This window comes from Protobothrops mucrosquamatus, unplaced genomic scaffold (assembly GCF_001527695.2).
Source record: "Protobothrops mucrosquamatus isolate PMUCROS unplaced genomic scaffold, P.Mucros_1.0 scaffold632, whole genome shotgun sequence".
Classification (NCBI taxonomy): Eukaryota; Metazoa; Chordata; class Lepidosauria; order Squamata; family Viperidae; genus Protobothrops; species Protobothrops mucrosquamatus.
In genome coordinates this window covers 141,600-160,003 of record NW_015386924.1, presented here as the reverse complement: position 1 = coordinate 160,003, position 18,404 = coordinate 141,600, and the positions used below count along the sequence as shown (strand labels likewise).

Genomic DNA, 18,404 nt, shown 5'->3' with positions numbered 1-18,404 from the left:
GACATAGCGGGTCTCCCAAGAAGATTAAATTCTTGAATGTGAAAGGAACTTGCTGATAGTTTGACTGAATCTCTAGCTATCTTTGACCTTCACAAAGCACTAAAAATGAGACCCTGGAGAGCTATAGAGCAATCAGTTTAACATCAGTTAGGAAGGTCCAGAATAGATTGTTTTCTAAATATTTAGAGATTGTTTTTCAATGTAGTCCTTAATTGAAGTCAGCATGTATTTGTCAGAAAATTTTTTTTTTTTTTCATTTTTTGATTGGGCCACTTCCTTCTTGGAGATTATAGACATTTGAAGCATATAATATATATACTGTAACTTAATTTCAGCAAAACAAGGTAGTTCAGTAAGGGCTGGATGGCATCCCTATTTGGTAAATCTACTTCTTACTTAAAAACTGTACTTAGTAAAAGCTCATCAATATTTTCTCATCAAACTTCAGGAAAGTGTTGAATGTACTATATGGTCCTCTTCAACTTTGTTCTTAATAATTTGGATTAAGTGGTAGGACCAATGCGTACCATATTTGGACTGGATAGCTAATATGCTATATTAGATTATTTCTTATGAAGCTTAAAAGAGTGAAATGGGCAGCAAACCATGAAGTCAGGCATCCATTTAAGTCCATAACCTCACCTTCCCATAATTAATGCTAATTGTTAGATTTATATCTGGCTCTTCCTGAAGTATTCATAGCAACCTATATAGAGATCTCCATTTGTCCCCCCAATATCCACCAAAGTAGATTGGCCTTGAAGAGATTGAACCAAAAGCTAAGGACAATCCATGTCTCTCCAGCTTACATTTTGTGATGATACCTTAAACATCAACAAACAACATCTGCCTATCCCAGGTCCTTGGGAAGGATTCGATAGGTGGATGAAAATGCCACGTCCAGTCTAAACATCTGACTGGCTGTGCAACCAACCGTATGAATAATGCTACTCTTAGTTTCAAGAAAGTTGCTGCTATTTGCAGAAGATACAAAGTACAGTTATATTTTGATACATTTTTCTGCTATCATATTTGGAGAGTTACGAATTATTTATTTGTATGTATTTATCAAATCTGGGTACTGCCCATCTTTCTCTCAGAGCAGTGCAGGGCGGTGTATAGCTAAACGTGTAAAAACCATATAAAAATGCAGAACACCACTAAGAGCAGTGTGGTAGAAACAAAATTAAAATAACTTAAAAGGCAGGAGGAGGACCTTAAGGCAGGGGTCTGCAGCCTTGACAACTTTAAGACTTGTGGACTTCAGCTCCCAGAATTCTTTAGCCAGCTGCTGGTTGAGGAATTCTGGGAGCTAAAGTCCACAAGTCTTAAAGTTGTCAAGGTTGCAGACTCCTGCCTTAAGGCACCGAACACCCCCAGGGTTGCGTGTTGCTCTGCAATCCCCAGGCAAGCGGGCAGAGCCAGGTCTTCAAAGTCTTTTGAAAGGCCAGGAGAGAAGAGCATATTCTACAGCAGCCATCCCCAACCTTGGCATCTTGGCAGCCCGGCTGGAGGAAGGTAGTGGGGAACTGGGCGCCCCAAGCGGCAGGCCGGCACACACGTGCATGCAGCGTTTACACGAGTGGTGGACTGGCACACAAGCAGCAGGCTGGCATGCATACGTGCACGTGCCTGTCAGCTGGCTGCTCATGTAAGTTGAGCTGTGCATGCGTGTGCGTATGCTCCATCCAGCCACTCACGTGGTCCAATTCTGAATAGCCACAGCCCAGTAGTGGGCTGTGGCACAGGGGTTGGGGACCCCTATTCTTTAGGGCGGGGACAGTAGCAGAAAAAGCTTTCTCTGCAGCTCACCTGACTGTTATAGAGTTTATTTCTAAAAGCACCTTGATATCATAGCACAGTGGTGGCGAACCTATGGCACGGGTGCCAGAGGCGGCACTCAGAGCCCTCTCTGTGGGCACACGTGCCACTGCCCCAGTCCTAGGCCTTCAGCTGGGTTTTATAAAACCTTTTCGCTTTAGGCCTCCGCCGCCATGTACAAAAAAAAAGGTTCAATCAATCAGTCAATTTCAACTTCTCGCAGGAAAATAAAGATCTTGCAAAGTTGGAATTGATTGATTGAACTTTTTAGTCCCACCCAATCTGCTGTTACCACCGCAGCCACGCCCACCCAATGGGCTACACCCACCTGGCACCCGACGATGCATAAGTGGGTTTTGGGTTGCAGTTTGGGCACTTGGTCTCTAAAAGGTTCGCCATCACTGTCATAGCATCATTGTTCCCTTTCTTCCTTTCAGAAAGTTGCATGAAGAAATTAAAGCAATAGTTCTTTTTATTGTCCCAGCCTACAATGGGAAAATACTTCTTTTTCTGGTACAATTTATACATTTTCTATTTACTACTGATCTTCCTTCCTTCCTTCCTTCCTTCCTTCCTTCCTTCCTTCCTTCCTTCCTTCCTTCCTCCCTCCCTCCCTCCCTCCCTCCCTCCCTTTTATTTTCATTCGGTGTGGCCTGCAGTATTCTGCAAGTGTGGCCATCCAAAACGTCATTATAAGCTTGCTAAATATGAATGGGAGAAATTGAATTTTCCACTTTTTGAAAGAAAAAATGGAACTTTAAAAAAAAAAAAACTTTTGCTATAGTACTTAGGATAAACCTAAGTGTTGAAAATGGATGCTGATAGGAAATGGTAACGTGAATGTCAGACAAATCTGTGGGAAACTGTTAAGATGCATATTATCCTCCCAGGGAGAGGGTGGAGGGAGACAGAAGGAGCAGAAGCAGCAGCAGAAAGCAAGGCTACCAATCTATTAAATATACTTGTTGGCAGGGAAGGCATGGGGTGTCTCTCTGCAAATGCAGTGATTGCAGGGGGCAATGTAGCAGCATGTGGCAAGCCTAGCTTGCGAGCAGACAAATCAGCTTGATGACTTTCAAAGCCAGGGATTCTGCTGCAGGCAAAGGGTATTTGATCTAATGGGTGGGGGATTAAAACATATAGAGTGTGCTATTCATTTCACTCCTATTTTGTGTAGTCAAATCTGTATGCAAATCCATAGCATCTCATTTTGCTAGATTTTTTTTTTTTAAAAAGGATGCTAAATAAGTATCAGTTTCAGGCATGCATGTGTATGTGAAAAAGCTAAACCTGCAGAACAAGAGTGTCCCAATTATAAATAAATGTACACCATATACTCTGAAGCAAATATTTTAACTGCACCCAGTCCGACAATTATGCTTTTTACAAAAGCACAACGGGGATTTGTCGGATTTTTCATTCCCCAAAAGCTTGTTTTAAGAAAATGTAGAGCCCATTTTTAATCTTAGTTTAAAATACTATATGCCCTTTGCTCATGTTCTCTGCAATTACTTATCTTCCAGCTTTTCTGGCCCTATGCTGCCTACCCCACTCCTCCACATGTATACGTAGACATACCACTATCTCTGTTTCAACCACCAGCAGTAATTTCAGTCCTGTGTATAACTTCCGTGTGCTTGCTGATCTTTTAACCATCTTTATATTGAATTTTTATGCCCTGCTTATATTGGGACACAAATTCCTAGAATAAAAATTCAATATAAAGATGGCTAATGTGTGGCTAATGGCTATGCTGACTACAATTTAGGAATCTATAGTCCCAATATATTCTGATTGCCATTATACCACATATATTAGCTTACAGGATTATAGATTGTGCCCTTACATAGTAGACCTTGACCATACTTGGAGTAAAACTATATTTTGATTATATTTGTGATACAGTGGCCAAAATGAGCCAAAATTAATTGATACTGCCTTTATTATAGTGAAGGAATATTGAATATGATGCTGGTATGATTTAAGCTACTAAATCTATTTATTCCGTCTTTTTTAACTAAAAATGTTAGATGAGAATCTCAGTTGACAGTCAAGATGAGTTTCTGTGAGCACATTTGGGGACCCGCATGGCAAATTTTGAACTTTGCAACTTCGAATATGGGAATAAATAATAAACAGCCCAGATTATAGGATGAAATCAAAATAAAAGGCATGTTCTATGTTTGTGACACTAAAAGAAATGAGAGAAATGTAGCAGGATTGATGAAATACAAGTATAACAGTAGATCTGTAGATTTAATTGTGGATGAAAGGGATAAATGTGTGCCAGTCGGAAAATGGCTTTTCTAGATTGTTAGATAATGCTCTAGCCTCGTGTTATGCTTCAGTGAATGATGATAATGAAAAATAGGATAAATTTTAGGAAAAATAGCATATCATTCTGAATGAATGTGATCTTTGGCAAAAAGTCGCTCCATTAGGTGAGACAAATTGATGGGTATTAATGAGATGAGAGTACAAAAAGAAGATGGGACTGTTCAGTCACTCAAGGTGAATCAGAATGTTACTTAGAATATTTGCTTAGGAGATTTATTTTCAATGCATAGTTTAGACAAAAACAATGGATATGAATCTTAGAAGCATAATTGGTTAATTCTTTATGATGTAAGGCAGAATCAGTGAAGGATGGGGTGATGAAAAAGAAAACGAATTACAGGGAAAGCACAACTCACAAAGTACAAGGCTTGTCTGAGAAAGTATTAGAAAATACATTAATCTCTCAATGGAATGTATGAAAAATGGATGTAAGAAAAGAATGTTTGGAAACTGCTTTGAACAGAGTGAAAAGAATTACGTTACAGAATGCCACAGGTGTATCTGCAGCTACGCTAATGAGAAGCATGAGAAAGGATGCTTATAGTGCAATGATGAAGCGAAATAAACTGTGGATGATACCTATAAGATAATGATTGCTGGAAAAAAATAGGACAAAAGAAACATGTAAATTGTGTAGAATTAAAAAAAAAGCTGCAAAGATTTAAAAAAAAAAGGCCAAGAATATGCAAAGCAGTTTTGAGGGAATAACTTAAAAACATGTTTTGGAACTGGATGAAAAGGAGCAAGCAATAAGCCTCTAGCTGAGTGAATGGAAACAAAAATAATGAAATTATTTAAAATGAAATTGAAGTGGGGGGATGCCAAAAGAGGATTTTCGAGATTTGTAAAAGAATGAGAGTGATTCATCAGAGCTGAATAGAAATAATGCTATAAATGTTAGTGTCCAGATTGGGGGTGGAGGGAATAACTGTATGCTTTGAGACTACTGAAAAATAGTAAGACCACTGGTATTTATGGAGAAATGCTAAAATGATTTTTGATTTCTTTAAAAGCTGTACTCATGACTGAGAGTAAAATGACTTATACAAGGGGAAAGGTAACAAGAGTGAAATGCACATATTATAGAGGCATTGGTTTATTAAACTTGTCTGAGAACATGTTTGACAGAATTTGGGGACATCAGAAGATCCTCTTGCTGGCATTTGTAAGGAATTTGTTAAGTACTTTGAGGGGAAAAATCACTCATTTTTATTCTGACCTGGATATTACATTGCCCAAGTCTTCTATGAGGTGACAGAGGTCTTCTGAGGTTCTTTTGAGCCCTTAGTGCTTAATTTTCCTGAGGAAAATCAACAGGATAATCTATGGGATGAACTCAGCCACTTACTAATTAGATCCTTTCCTTTATGGATGATTTTGTTCAGCCAGAAAGAACGTGATTTTATGTGTTCAGGAGTCAGTAGAGGGATTTTTGGTGGAGGGATCCCTGCCAAATAGTTTTAAGTAGGTAGTACAATGTGCACTTTTTAAAAATATCCATTCCTTGATCTACCCATCTTATAAATTTTACAGTTTCTTGGTAAATTGGTAAATTTACCAATTGGTAATATATTTTTTTCAGATGATGGTTAGACTATGAAATAGAAACTGCATTGGTCACTCCTGCAGTGAGATTTGGAAGGAGATGTTATAAACCTGCACCGGTGTGGGCTGTTCCAAAGCTTGGTTCCTCCCCCATTTTAACATCTACATGAAACTGCAAAACAAAACTTACAGTATTTCATTCTTGACAAAGTGACTGAATTAGTGGACCAGCAAAATGCTGTGGATATAGTATACTTGGATTTCAGTAAGGCATTTGACAAAGCAGACCACAACCTACCCCTTAGTAAGTTAGAAAAATGAGGGATAGATATCATCACCATCAGATGGATCTGTAGCTGGCTGACAAACCACACTCAACAAGTAGTCCTTAATGGAACTACATCTACATGGAGGGAAATAACAGGGGGTACCCCAAGGTTCTGTCTTAGGTTCAGTACTCTTCAATATCTTCATAAATGATTTAGATGAGGGAATAGAAAAGAACTCAGCAAATTTGCAGACGACACCAAGCTGGCAAGAATAGCCAACATCCCAGAAAATAGGCTCAAGATCCAGAAGGATCTGGACAGACCTGAAAACTGGACCCTATCAAACAAAATGAAATTCAATTGGGAGAAAAGTAAGGTTTCTTTAGGAAAGAAAAAACAAATGTACAGGTAGAGAATAAGTGGAATCTGACTCAATAGCAGTAACTGTGAGAGAGATCTTGGAGTCCTATATTTCCTGACAGTGAGAACAATTAACCAGTGGAACAGCTTGCATTCAGAAGCTGGGGGTGATCCATTGCTGGAGGTTTTTAAGAAGAGATTGGACAGCCATTTATCCAGAATGGTTTAGGGCAGGGGTGTCAAACTGCCAGCCCGCAGGCCGGATGCGTCATCCGGAAGCCGCGCCCACCCCATTGCCGGCAATGGCAAAACCATCCTGATACGTTGCGTGACGTCGCAAGTTTGACATGCCTGGTTTAGGGTCTCTTACTTGTGCAGAGGGTTGGACTAGAAGAACTTCAAGATCCCTTCCAACTCTGTTATTGTGCTAGGAGAGATCATCATTCAGTTTGGGGTCAGGTATTGTTATTACAGTGATTATTACAGCTTTAAATTAGTTAGAGATATTGACTTTTAGTTAAAGTCACTAGACAATGCAGTATAAGTCTTGACCAGCACTTAAAGCCTATGAGAGAGCAGATGAGGTGAGATTGACTGTACTCAATTCCAGCAAAGTGGACTCACATAAACTTTCTAGTACCATAGATGTTCCATCTGTTGCTCTAGATGGGATGGAACCTCTGAGGGAACTGGTGTGCCATCTAAAAATTTGCTTGAACTCATGGCTTCTGGTGGAACAACAAATAAAAATGGTCCAACAATTGTACCTAGTTTAATGTCTTCTCCACATCCTAAGGCTTATTAAGAAACATCTCTTTGTGTCCCTTCAGGTTTCCTTATTAAAAGGCAGAGCCAACCATTGGTTTTGAGTGACTTCTCTTTAAGGTGTTTCCTCCCCCTCCCCCTTTCCATCACCTTAGAACAGGGGTCTTCAAACTTGGCCCTTTTATGACTTATGGATGTCAACTCCCAGAATTCCTCAGCCAGGCATGCTGGCTGAGGAATTCTGGGAGTTGACGTCCACAAGTCATTAAAGGGCAAAGTTTGACCTTGCCTTAGAGTTTTAAAATAGACTTTAACCATATTCCGTTGCATTCCATTATTTGAAAGGTAGTATGTTTCTAACACCAGATGAATTAATTTTCAAGTATAATAATACATATTTGTGACTGATAGGGGAGTTATTACCGAAGAAGTTATGGTTCTCTTAAAATAACCCATATTGTCAACATTCTGGAAATGAACCTTTATTTCAGCAATTGACTCATTAACATTTTGTGGCATCGCAGAACAGTCAGTAATAGAAAAGAAATAGCTGATAGGGACTGACTGATCAGTTTATAGTTGATATAGTTTAATATTTCCATATAAATTCATGAATAAACCTACCCACATATATAAACCAATCCTTTCATTTTAACAACAACAACAACAATAACAAAAACATGACAAATGCACCAGCCATGAATAAGCCAACCCATTACATTTTGATATACTTTAATTTTCACATTAGGCTTATCCAACGGTGGGACATTTTCCCTGGTATTTTGATTGGAAATTTGAGGATAGATTTATCCATATTTAGGTTTTTCTATGAGTATTTACAGGTTATATGGGTATTTTAAAAAACTAAGGGAAAAACCTATTGTATATATTCATGGAGAAGACAAACCCACTTTTTCCATTAATTTTGGCATCTAAAACTCTTGGCTTATTCACAAGTAAATATGGTACTGTATATGTAATAAATCTTAAACTTTAAAAAATATTTTTAAGGCTTCTTTACCATTACACATTAGAAAAAAAATATTGCATATTTTTATGAGTTGGCTTATATAAGAGATCCTTCCCTAGCATACGTACATACAAATACCCTCCCACACACACATCCCCATGCACTGGGTGACCATATTCTTAAGTTTTAAAATGTGTGTCTTGTTTTACCTGGCAATGATTTGAGCCAATCAAATCCGCATCAGTATATTATTAACTCACAAATAGAAGAATAAATAGGCTGGAAAGACTTCTGAACTCAGCAATTTTCTTTTCTGCATTAGCATGTTTTCTTATTAGTAAATAATTTGCCATGAAGCCTTCCCAACTGGGTTTAATGTTTGTGTAACACTATAAATGTTTGTTACAGGAGGAGTAACAAACACGGCGCAGTATCAGAACAGGCTAATGGTGTATGATCCAACCCAAGTAAGTTTATCTGCATTATGTTAGTCAGGCTCTGCTTCTCTAATAACTTCTGCACCATAGTTTGTGTGAATGCATGTGAGAGCCCAAATGCCAAAAGACGTACAGCTTTTCCATCTCACGTGCTGACCTCATGTTTCACGTGCTTTAAGGTGGTGGCAGGGGAAAATATGTTATTGTGCAGAATCCCTCTGCAGCCAGGTGCTGTCTGTCCTTGTTTGCTGAAAGAATCATGTTCTTGAGCTTTATTTTTTATAAATTAGTGGTTGTAAATATAAGGTTTCTGCTGAGATTAGCATCCTTTATAGGCCCTGCCCTGCTCGGTTTCTTTTGTTTTTTTGTTTTTACATGGAATTCCTGAGACTGAATCTTATCGCTTAGCTAAAGTCCCCTGGTTAAGAATGAGTTCTGCTCCTAACTTTATCTTTAACACAAAATTGTATGTGAGTCTGAATTTGTACTCAAAACCGGAGTACCTATTACTAAAAAGGGCAAATGTTGTTGTCCTCAGTTGAGCCATCAAACCACTGAAGCCATGCAATGCACTCAGGAAACAGGCTTTATATAAAAATGTGTGGCTTCAGCAGTTCCTGAAATCCTCGTATGGTTTCAGTGGTTTGTCAGGAAGAAGAGGAAGGAGAATGCCACTCACCATTTTTTAAGTAATAGACCAGCTTACCATGTTATCCAGAGAAAAAAAAATACAGGTCCTTCATGTAGGGACCACTGGTGGGACTGTTGGACAGAATTCCAAAACCTCTGCTTTGTCATATTATAGTAAGCATTTCTCCTGCCGAACTGCTGCCCTTTGGCCTCAATTGGACACGTGCAGCCAGAACGCTTACTTTGTATGCAAAGACCTGCTCACGTGGTAAATGTCGCCCCTGCTTTGAATAAAGGCTATCTCTGTTTAAACCTTAAAATGTCAACTGCTCCCCTTTTTTCATGTGTGTATCTCTCTCTCTCTCTTTTTTTTTTTTTTTGGTCTGCCACGCTCTCCCATGGGCTGCCACGTTTTGGCTGCTCCCGAACTCCATCCCCACAGGCTGCGCTAACAATGAAAAGGCAGTGTCTGTGCTAGCATTCCTACAGTTGAGGGTTGCTTCGTGGTTCTACACACACATACGTTTTTTTGTTTTTTTTAAAAAAATAGATTCTGCTGGCAGATTGTCTGCTGGGCACTCGAAGCTCCTCGCATCTGCGTGCGTCTTGCACACAGAATCTCAATAACTCTATCTCGTTGGGTGCTTGTGCCTGTTTCTGCTCAAGGCCTTTGTGGTGTGCTGATAATGTCTACCATCTGCCACCGAGCACATCGCTACCTGCCAACAGGCAGGCTGGGGTGACCTCTGCTTCTTCACTGCTGATTAGTATTCACACGCTGACTTATTAGGAATGACCCCACCAGCCCCCTCCCCTGTTTCTTTGCCTTTGCAGTGCTTGGCGGCTTACCTGGCAGTCACTGCTGTGAAGGAAGCTAAAATATAATCAGGGGATGCAGGCAGGCTTTTGCAAAGCAGATGGTGTCTATAGTCCTGTGTCAAGGGAATGGACTGTAAATGCAAATATTAATTTCTCCCAGTCAGGTGCTGCAGAGTATAATGGATAGCTATACATTTGGAAGGGCTACATAGAACAATTGTTTTCTGACTTCTGCTCTTTGACACTCAACAAACAGCTCAAAATAGTTTCCATGCTGGCCTTAAATATTGCTTCTCATCAAAATGATGCAGTATTTTAGAAATAATAGAAAATTGGTCTTTTTTTGTCCGGGATGGAATGTCATTAAACTTGCGTTTTTCAGTGATTATGTTGCAAACAAAAAGGCTTTTTTTTTGTTTCTTTTCTTTAAAAGAAATGATGCAGTTTTATGCAAGATGTATTTGGATAGCAGGTGTTACGAGTTGCTTCAGCGTACTAGTGAATGGAAAATCAACATACCTAAAATGTTCATTGTGTGTAGGAATTAAAGTTTTCTTTTGTCTGCTTTTGCAGAATAAATGGCTCAGTCGCAGCCCCATGTTGCAGAGGAGAGTCTACCATTCCATGGCTGCAGTTCAAAGGAAACTCTATGTTTTAGGTGGCAATGATCTGGATTACAACAATGACAGAATTCTTGTCCGCCACATAGACTGCTACAGCATAGATGCTGACCAGTGGACCCGGTGTAATTTCAGCATGTTGACAGGCAAGTGTTCTTAGCAGAATGTGTCAAAGCTGTAGGAGAAATCCTATTTTTAATTGGAGATGTATATTACAAAAAAACAACAATAACAACCCGCCCCATCTTTGGCTGACATCAAAATGCGAAGCAAGGCTAGATCTGGTTAATAATTAGAGAGAAAGCAGGAAGTATCAGGGCTATTGGCTAGATTGTGACGCTGAAACAACATATATGATATCTAAGAAGGTGGCAATAACAAAGCATTTCCAGATTGTTTTGAGGAAAATTACAGTCCATGTCCATTAAACCAGGGCTTTTCAACCTTTTCACAGATTGTACCACTTTTAGGACATGACAATATTTGAGTACCACCTTGCTTAGCAAGGTGTCAAAAACGTGATGCCCCCCCCCAAAAAAGGAAAAAAGTACCGGTTTTAATTTCTTCAGTGGCGGTTCCTTTGCTGAATCACTTTCCCTTTGCACTGACGAACGTATGATGAATTTATCCATATTTATTAATATGCACCACTACCTTGGTGGTCAGGTGGCTAGTCGGCCCTTCTTCCTCTTTCCCTCTCTCTCTTTTTCACAGCCTTTACTCCTTCATTGATCCCTTTGCTTGTCTCACAGAAGCCTCTCTTCTCTCTCTCTTTTTCTCATTGCTTGTCTCCAGAAGCCTCTCCTCCCTCTTTCTCCGTCCCCTTCTCTTTCCCCATTGTCTTTTTTTTTTGCTCCCTCTCCCATCAAAACCTCCTCCTTTTATATCCTCTCCTCTCTCCCCCCTCCCCCTCCTTTGCTCTTCTGGGTGTGCCACTCTCTGGGGTTCAGGGAGAGCTCCAGCATTGGTCATCCACTCCCTGGCTGGCCATTGCACATAGCACTGATCAGCTGGAGCTGCACACATCAATCCTGGAGCCTCTGCAGCCCCAGCTGACTCTCTCAACCCAAGGCCTGTCTGTTGCTCCGGGTGATAGCAGAGGCTACCAGAAATGCCGATCAGCTGGAGCTGTGGGTGCCCCAGCAACACCGCAGCTCCAGCTGATTCTCCCTCAGGCCTGTGCGGCGCTGCCACCACTTCAGCGCATCCTCCCTGCTACACTTGTCTACTTGGCATACCACCTGCCAGGTGCCAAAGTACCACCAGTGGTACACATACCACCGGTTGAAAAGCCCTGCATTAAACCATCAGTTGAGCTTGATTTGGAACTTTATTCTTCTTTCTCTAAAAAGAGAGCTCTGTCTTCAGGACCACTGCTGTGTCTTGCACCTTATATAGTATACTTAACATTACAAACATAGTGTCAAGGTTCCGATAGATAGAACCAAATAAATCAGAACTCCGAGGCTAGAAGCTTCCTCAAAGAACATGTTTATTGGATATTGGCATGAACCAAGTGAAACCAAGTCTGAAATTCCCTCCAAAGAATTACACTATTACGAAGTCAAACTTCCCCAATGCAATCATCCACGTTCCCCAATAGAATAGCTTGGCAGGCTTTCTAACAAAATGCCCAACCCTCTAACATAACTGATAGAATGACTTTGGTTCCATGGGAAACTTCCTGACAGTTAGAACAATTAACCAGTGGAACAACCTGCCTCCAGAAGCGGTGAATGCGCCAACACTGGAAGTTTTTAAGAAGAGACTGGACAGCCATTTGTCCAAAATGGTATAGGGTTTCCTGCCTGAGCAGGGGGTTGGACTAGATGACCTCCAAGGTCCCTTCCAACTTTATCATCATCATCATCATCATCATTATTATTATTATTATTATTATTATTATTATTATAATTATTATATAAGATACTCCGCACCCTCTCCCATTCATGTGGCAACCTAGAACGAGCAAGATGGCTGCAGCCAGGTTCATTGTAGAGTTGACACATAGTTGTATGCAAAATTCCAGCCAGAAGAAACTTTTTAAAAAATCAGCTGGCAGGCCAAATGTGTATTGCATTTGCAGAAAAATCTATAGTCCTCTTGTGCATGTTAAGTTAAATAACTGAGTTATTGGAAATGTACTGTCACAGCAATAGGTATGCTGTACAGGAATTGTGCTGTACAGGCATTCTGAAGTTTAATAATGTTAACGAAATTTATGGTTTATTTTTCTCTTATCAGGCCAGAATGAATCTGGAGTGGCTGTACACAATGGCAGAATATATTTAGTTGGTGGCTACTCAATTTGGACAAATGAACCCTCAGCATGTATCCAGGTAACTGTCTTTATGAGAGCTTTCAAATTGTTCTGATGAGGGATGCTTTGACAAGGAATAAGAAAACAAAGCATTTAAGAAAACTATTGGATCCTTTCACTAATTATTTTTATGAAAATGTTTAACTGGGATGCATAATGGTATAGCCACGTATAGTTTTATATTAAGTGTATTTAATCAGAAACTTTAGATCGTCACCCAGGAGCTTTTTGGTGAATTTCTGATAAAAAAAAAGTTGGCACGAATATTACAGCTTCACTGCTTGTTTGAATTTTTAGAATATCACTTAGCTTTAGGTGCTTTTCATATTCAATATTCTTGTTTAGATAGTGTACAATATTCATTTTAATTATGTAGCCCACAGTGGATAAAAAGAGCCATTCTGATATAGTGTTCAACGCACTGGGTTAGAAACTTGTACTTGCCCTGCTTAGGCCCAAAGCCAATTGTCTGTCCTTAGGCCAGTCACTCTCTCTCAGCCCTAGGAAAGAGGCAATGGGCAAACCACTTCTGAAAACCTGGCCAAGAAAACTGTAGAGACTTGTCCAGGCAGAAGCCAAGAGTCAACACTGACTCAGAAGCACCACAACCAAAGGAAACGTGAATGGGACCTCACCTTTGGTATTTCTTATATGACATTTTTGTAGTTTGCTTTGAATAAAATAGCATAGACTTAATCTTAACCACAGGTGGCACAGTGGTTAGAATGCAGTATTGCAGGCTAACTCTGCCCACTGCCAGGAGTTCGATCCTGACTGGCTTGAGGTTGACTCAGCCTTCCAGCCTTCCGAGGTTGGTAAAATGAGGACCCAGATTGCTGGAGGCAACATGTTGACTCCGTAAACCACTTAGAGAGTGCTGTAAAGCACTGTAGAGCGGTATATAAGTCTAAGTCACGCGGTTCTCAACCTATGGGTCGCAACCCCATTTGGGGTCGATCGACCATTTCACAGGGGTCGCCAAGCAAGGCTGTCTGCCATTTTTTTCCCCTTTTCCGGCGGGTGCCTTACCTCCCTTGAGCTGGGCCAGCTGGTGGTCGGCCTGCTCCGTCTCTGCTGCTTGCCAGCTACGCCTCAGCCGGCGCAGGGGGTGGAACCACGCATGCGTGGCGCTCCCGGGTAGGGAAAGTCCTCGACTTACGACCGGTTGGGTAGTCCTCGACTTACGACCGGTTTAGTCCTCGATTTACGACCGGTTTAGTCCTCGACTTACGACCGGTTGGGGGTCGCGGCATTAAAAAGGTTGAGAACCACTGGTCTAAGTGCTATTGCTATTTTTCCTTACACAGGTGCTGGATGTTAGTAAGGAAGGAAAAGAAGAAGTTTTCTATGGGCCTTCCCTTCCTTTCGCTTCAAATGGAATTGCAGCCTGTTTTCTTCCAGCTCCTTATGCCACATGCCCAAACCTGCAGCCTTTGCAAGTGCCTCATCATAAGATGGGCAATGTGTGAGACAAGGAAGCCGGCCACAAAAGAACAAGCTACTTCATTCATCCTGATTGTGTCTTTACATCAACAAAATCGAATGGTTGTGGAATCTAACCTTGTATTAAGTGCAGTAGAAGCCAAAAAGCAACAAAAGGTGGCAGAATTACACCGGTCTCTGGTCTTCAAGTGGCTTTGACCATGTTTGCCTATTAAGAATCTTTCTCCAAGTATTCTGAAAAACATTTTTTGCACTTTAATCCCTTGCTCCCGTTTTTGTCATTTTCACTGCCTTGCAAAAAAGCATACAAAATAAATTTAAAGAATTCTACCTTTCAAAATGTGGGCTAATAAGCTACAAGGAGCTTGGACTGTTGAATTCTTGAAGGGTTTTTCTTGAAGGTTTTGTCCTGGGAATTAGAAATGTTGAAAATATATACTGTTGTGTCAACAACTTACTTGCAAAGGTGCTTGTAACCTACTGGCTATTTCTCATACTTGCCTCACAGATCATACAGGGGCTAAAAACTGAACAGTCATATAGATATAGTTTACCTATAGAAAAGGCAGACACGTGACACTATAAAGAAGCCTCACAAAGCAGGTGTGAATACGATCTGCTACTTTGACCTTGTATGTTATCTTGCATTGTTGTCTCTGGAAACCATAATTTTTTAACATGTTGGAGAAAAAAGTTTAATTTTACCATTTTTAGTTGTAATAGCTAATACCTAAACAACACCCTGATTTTTCAAAATTAAAAGGCTTGTTTAAGAAACAATACTACCAAACTTATCAGAGTAAATTTTAAAGGAGTAAAAAACTTTAGGGGATGTACAAAGATGTTGAATTTAAATTGATGTAAATTTGAGAGGATCTGCTTCAAGTTTGAAAGGAGCTAGATCAACCAATCCTGGAAGCCATTTGAGCACAGAGGCTTTTAGGGTGATTAATAAAAAAAGTTCATTTCAAATTTGGAGGGAAAAAATTGAACTTAAAACAGGGAATTTCAATTTTATTTGAAGTTTCGCATATCACTGTAAAGCTGATTACAGCATGTTCCATCTTTTTTCCAAAAAGATTCAAAATACATCTGATTTGATCTTTTCCAGCTTTTGATGCTATTTTGTGTAGTTACTAGAGATTTGTGATCCAGTTCTTAAGGTTTTCATAACCAAAAATACTTTCCTTACTCAGTTACATATTATTTGGGTTTCTGTTGTTTGATGTATCATTACAGCCAAAAAACAAGCTATGACCAAACAAGTGTACCAAGAAATGCAATGAAAACAAAATGCCCAGTGCTTTCTGACTATGAAGAAATTCAACTTAATTTACAAATTTGCAGCTGGCAATCTTCCGAATTGCTAATCATATGCAACTTTGGTAACCTGTACCTGAAAATGTAGAATTATCATCACCGTTAGATTTTTTTCAAAACCAATAATTTGATATAACACAAAGGGGTATGTAAAATCTCATGCCCATAGGTGCTGTCCATGTCTCAAGAAAACCAAATGTCATAATTAGCAATTAATGATTTAAGCACAAATAAAACACAGGAACTAAGCTTGAAATTGGTGAATTTATGGAGATTGGGGTTGGGAAATGCCATATTACTTCCTCACATTTCTCCATAGTCAGGAACATTGTGAGTGGCCAGACATTAACTCTCCCCTTCCCCAAGTGTCTTTAGCAGATAATTTTTCTTCCACCATTTTGAAGCAGAGCAGCCAGCTTTACATCCAAATGTCTTATCTACCGGTAAATATCTGCTTTTTGACTAGCAACACTCCCCAGGGTATCAAGTGGAAAAATAACTGTCACTACTGGGGTCTTTAAGATACTAGGGAGTGAACCTAAATCTTCAAACAACTGTGACACACATTCTCTTCAAGGAGCAATGATGATTATAAAAGAAGAGAGTAAAACATGGCTGTAATTTCCTCTGCCCCCCCCCCTTTTAAAAAATAATCCTCTCAGTAAGCGTTAGTATGAGCCTGAGCTCATTCTGAAAAATAATACATGCCTCACGATATTTCCAGTTGTTTAGGCATTATAATTTCATATTACTGCATTGTGAATTTTTAATTCATTCAAGAGTCACTTAGGTGAGAGGGGAGGTATAGAAATGCGATGAATAAAATGAATGCCTGAATCTTGAAAAAAAAAATAGGAAACTGCCATTTTACACTTGTTTTAATATTATGCAGGGTATCTACAGTAATGTTTTTATCATTAATAACTTCATGCCCAATTTCTTATATACTTTGAAATTTATTTGAAAGAGATACCACATTGATAATTAATTGTATACCCACTGCAAATTTGTAACCTGCATGCTTGAATATGCTGAGGTATAAAACAAATCAATATATGAAGAATTTCAAACAAATGTGCCTCCATTCAACACCACTGGCATACATGCATAGTCTACAATAAAAAATAACATTTTTCACTATTTACTGTATTTCTTTTGTTTATATTCATATTCATAAACTATAATTTCCCGTTAACTACTTGAGTTTGTAACAGAGCAGTGGAGCACATAGAGGTGCTATTTCTCTATGCAGTAAACCAACTTAGGAAATCACAGCTGTTTGCATATATATGCAGTTTTCAAGTATCTTTATTGACATTAACAAAATTGACATCTTTATTGACAATTATTGTTTTAGATTTCAAACTCGGACTCCTAAAGACAGACCCACATTAATGACATTGCCAGGGGCTCCACCAACACCATACTCAGATGAAAACCTGGTCTTCAGAAATGTATGGAATGTTTGAAGGATGGGAACCCTATGTATCTCAGTTGTGTGTTGTTCCAAGAATGCCTCTACATAAAAGGCACACTTCCTCTGTCAGGTGGAGATAATGTGAAACACCTATTACAGTTCATCCTGCTGCATTTATACAGATTGTCTTCAAGGGTATCCTCATACTGTATGTAGCATGTTGCAATTGTCCGGGCATTCTGGTCATAGTTGAGGAAGACATATCAGTACAAAGATCTTTCTGGCCATAGCTGCCACTTAACCTTGGAGATGTAGATGGCAGTCCAAGAGGGGACCCTCTTGACATGCAACTTCACCCAAGAGCAAAAATAAAAATGCCCAGACGTTGGGATAATGGTTCTTTCCAGACAGCTTAGATTAGTTCTACAAACTACCTGAGCATTGGTCTTGCAAAGACTTATGGGATCTGGAGCCTGAAACATCTGGATTACAGCAGGTTCCCAACTTTGGCTTTATTGTACTTAAGAAACTTGGCATCAAGAATCTAGCACTTTGATCAGTTGGTTAATAAATACAGTATAGTTTTGAGTGGCCTCCATGCAGCTTGTAGGTATTAGAATCTAACAATCTCTCAAATATATAGCCATATTCAATTTCCTTGTACAAGACAACTGTAATACTCCTGTAAGACAATTCTTAGACTTTTGCACTTGTAATTTTAACAGTATCAAGACTTGGTCAAATATACTACTGTACAGTAATGATTAAAACTTCAATATCATATCAAGGAAAAGCCAATTGAAAATGGGAGTTATAAAGTTACATCTACTATTAGTAATAATATTCAGCTCTAAGCAAAGCCTAAATATGACACTTTTTCTGTCAAAGAATGACTTGAAAATCCTTGAGAAAGTATTTCTGAATTTCTGGCTCTTTAACAAAACATCTGTCTTCTGCTAAGATTTGCAAGGCTATTATGGGAATCCTTGGATTCTCAATATGCTTGCTTTTTTTATGGAACAGGAAAGAAAGTGGCTTGCAGTGCTACTATCCCCAAAATAAAGTGTAGTGCAATTCAACTAAAATTAATGATAGCTTTTATCCAAGTTAATATCAATAAACCAACTACACATATCAATTAGCTATGAAAAAAGAATAGTCTGGGAGAAAACTGATAGTTTTCCAGTGCAGCTTAACAAAACACAACAAAGACGTAATGCATTTTTATTGAAGTCTGTAATCTCACAGTCTGTGGAATTGTACCTACAATTCTGTGCAAGGCACACGAGGAAAGTAAAACTCCATTATCAAACACTGTCAAATGCCCTTGG

At 39.4% G+C, this 18,404-nt stretch overlaps 1 protein-coding gene across 2 annotated transcripts in view; it reads left to right on the top strand.

Moving 5' to 3' along the window:
• KLHL32 (kelch like family member 32) overlaps positions 1-14,362 on the top strand; it is a 70,912-nt gene extending 56,550 nt beyond the window's left edge. Inside the window, exons 2-5 of one of the 2 annotated variants that reach the window (XM_029284471.1) lie at positions 8,476-8,534; positions 10,527-10,719; positions 12,818-12,912; positions 14,201-14,362. In XM_029284471.1, the coding sequence (XP_029140304.1) occupies positions 8,476-8,534; positions 10,527-10,719; positions 12,818-12,912; positions 14,201-14,362 (509 nt within the window). The remainder of the gene's footprint in view (positions 1-8,475; positions 8,535-10,526; positions 10,720-12,817; positions 12,913-14,200) is intronic. The other variant, XM_015817739.2, reaches the window with a different exon arrangement.
• Positions 14,363-18,404: the final 4,042 nt, after the last annotated feature.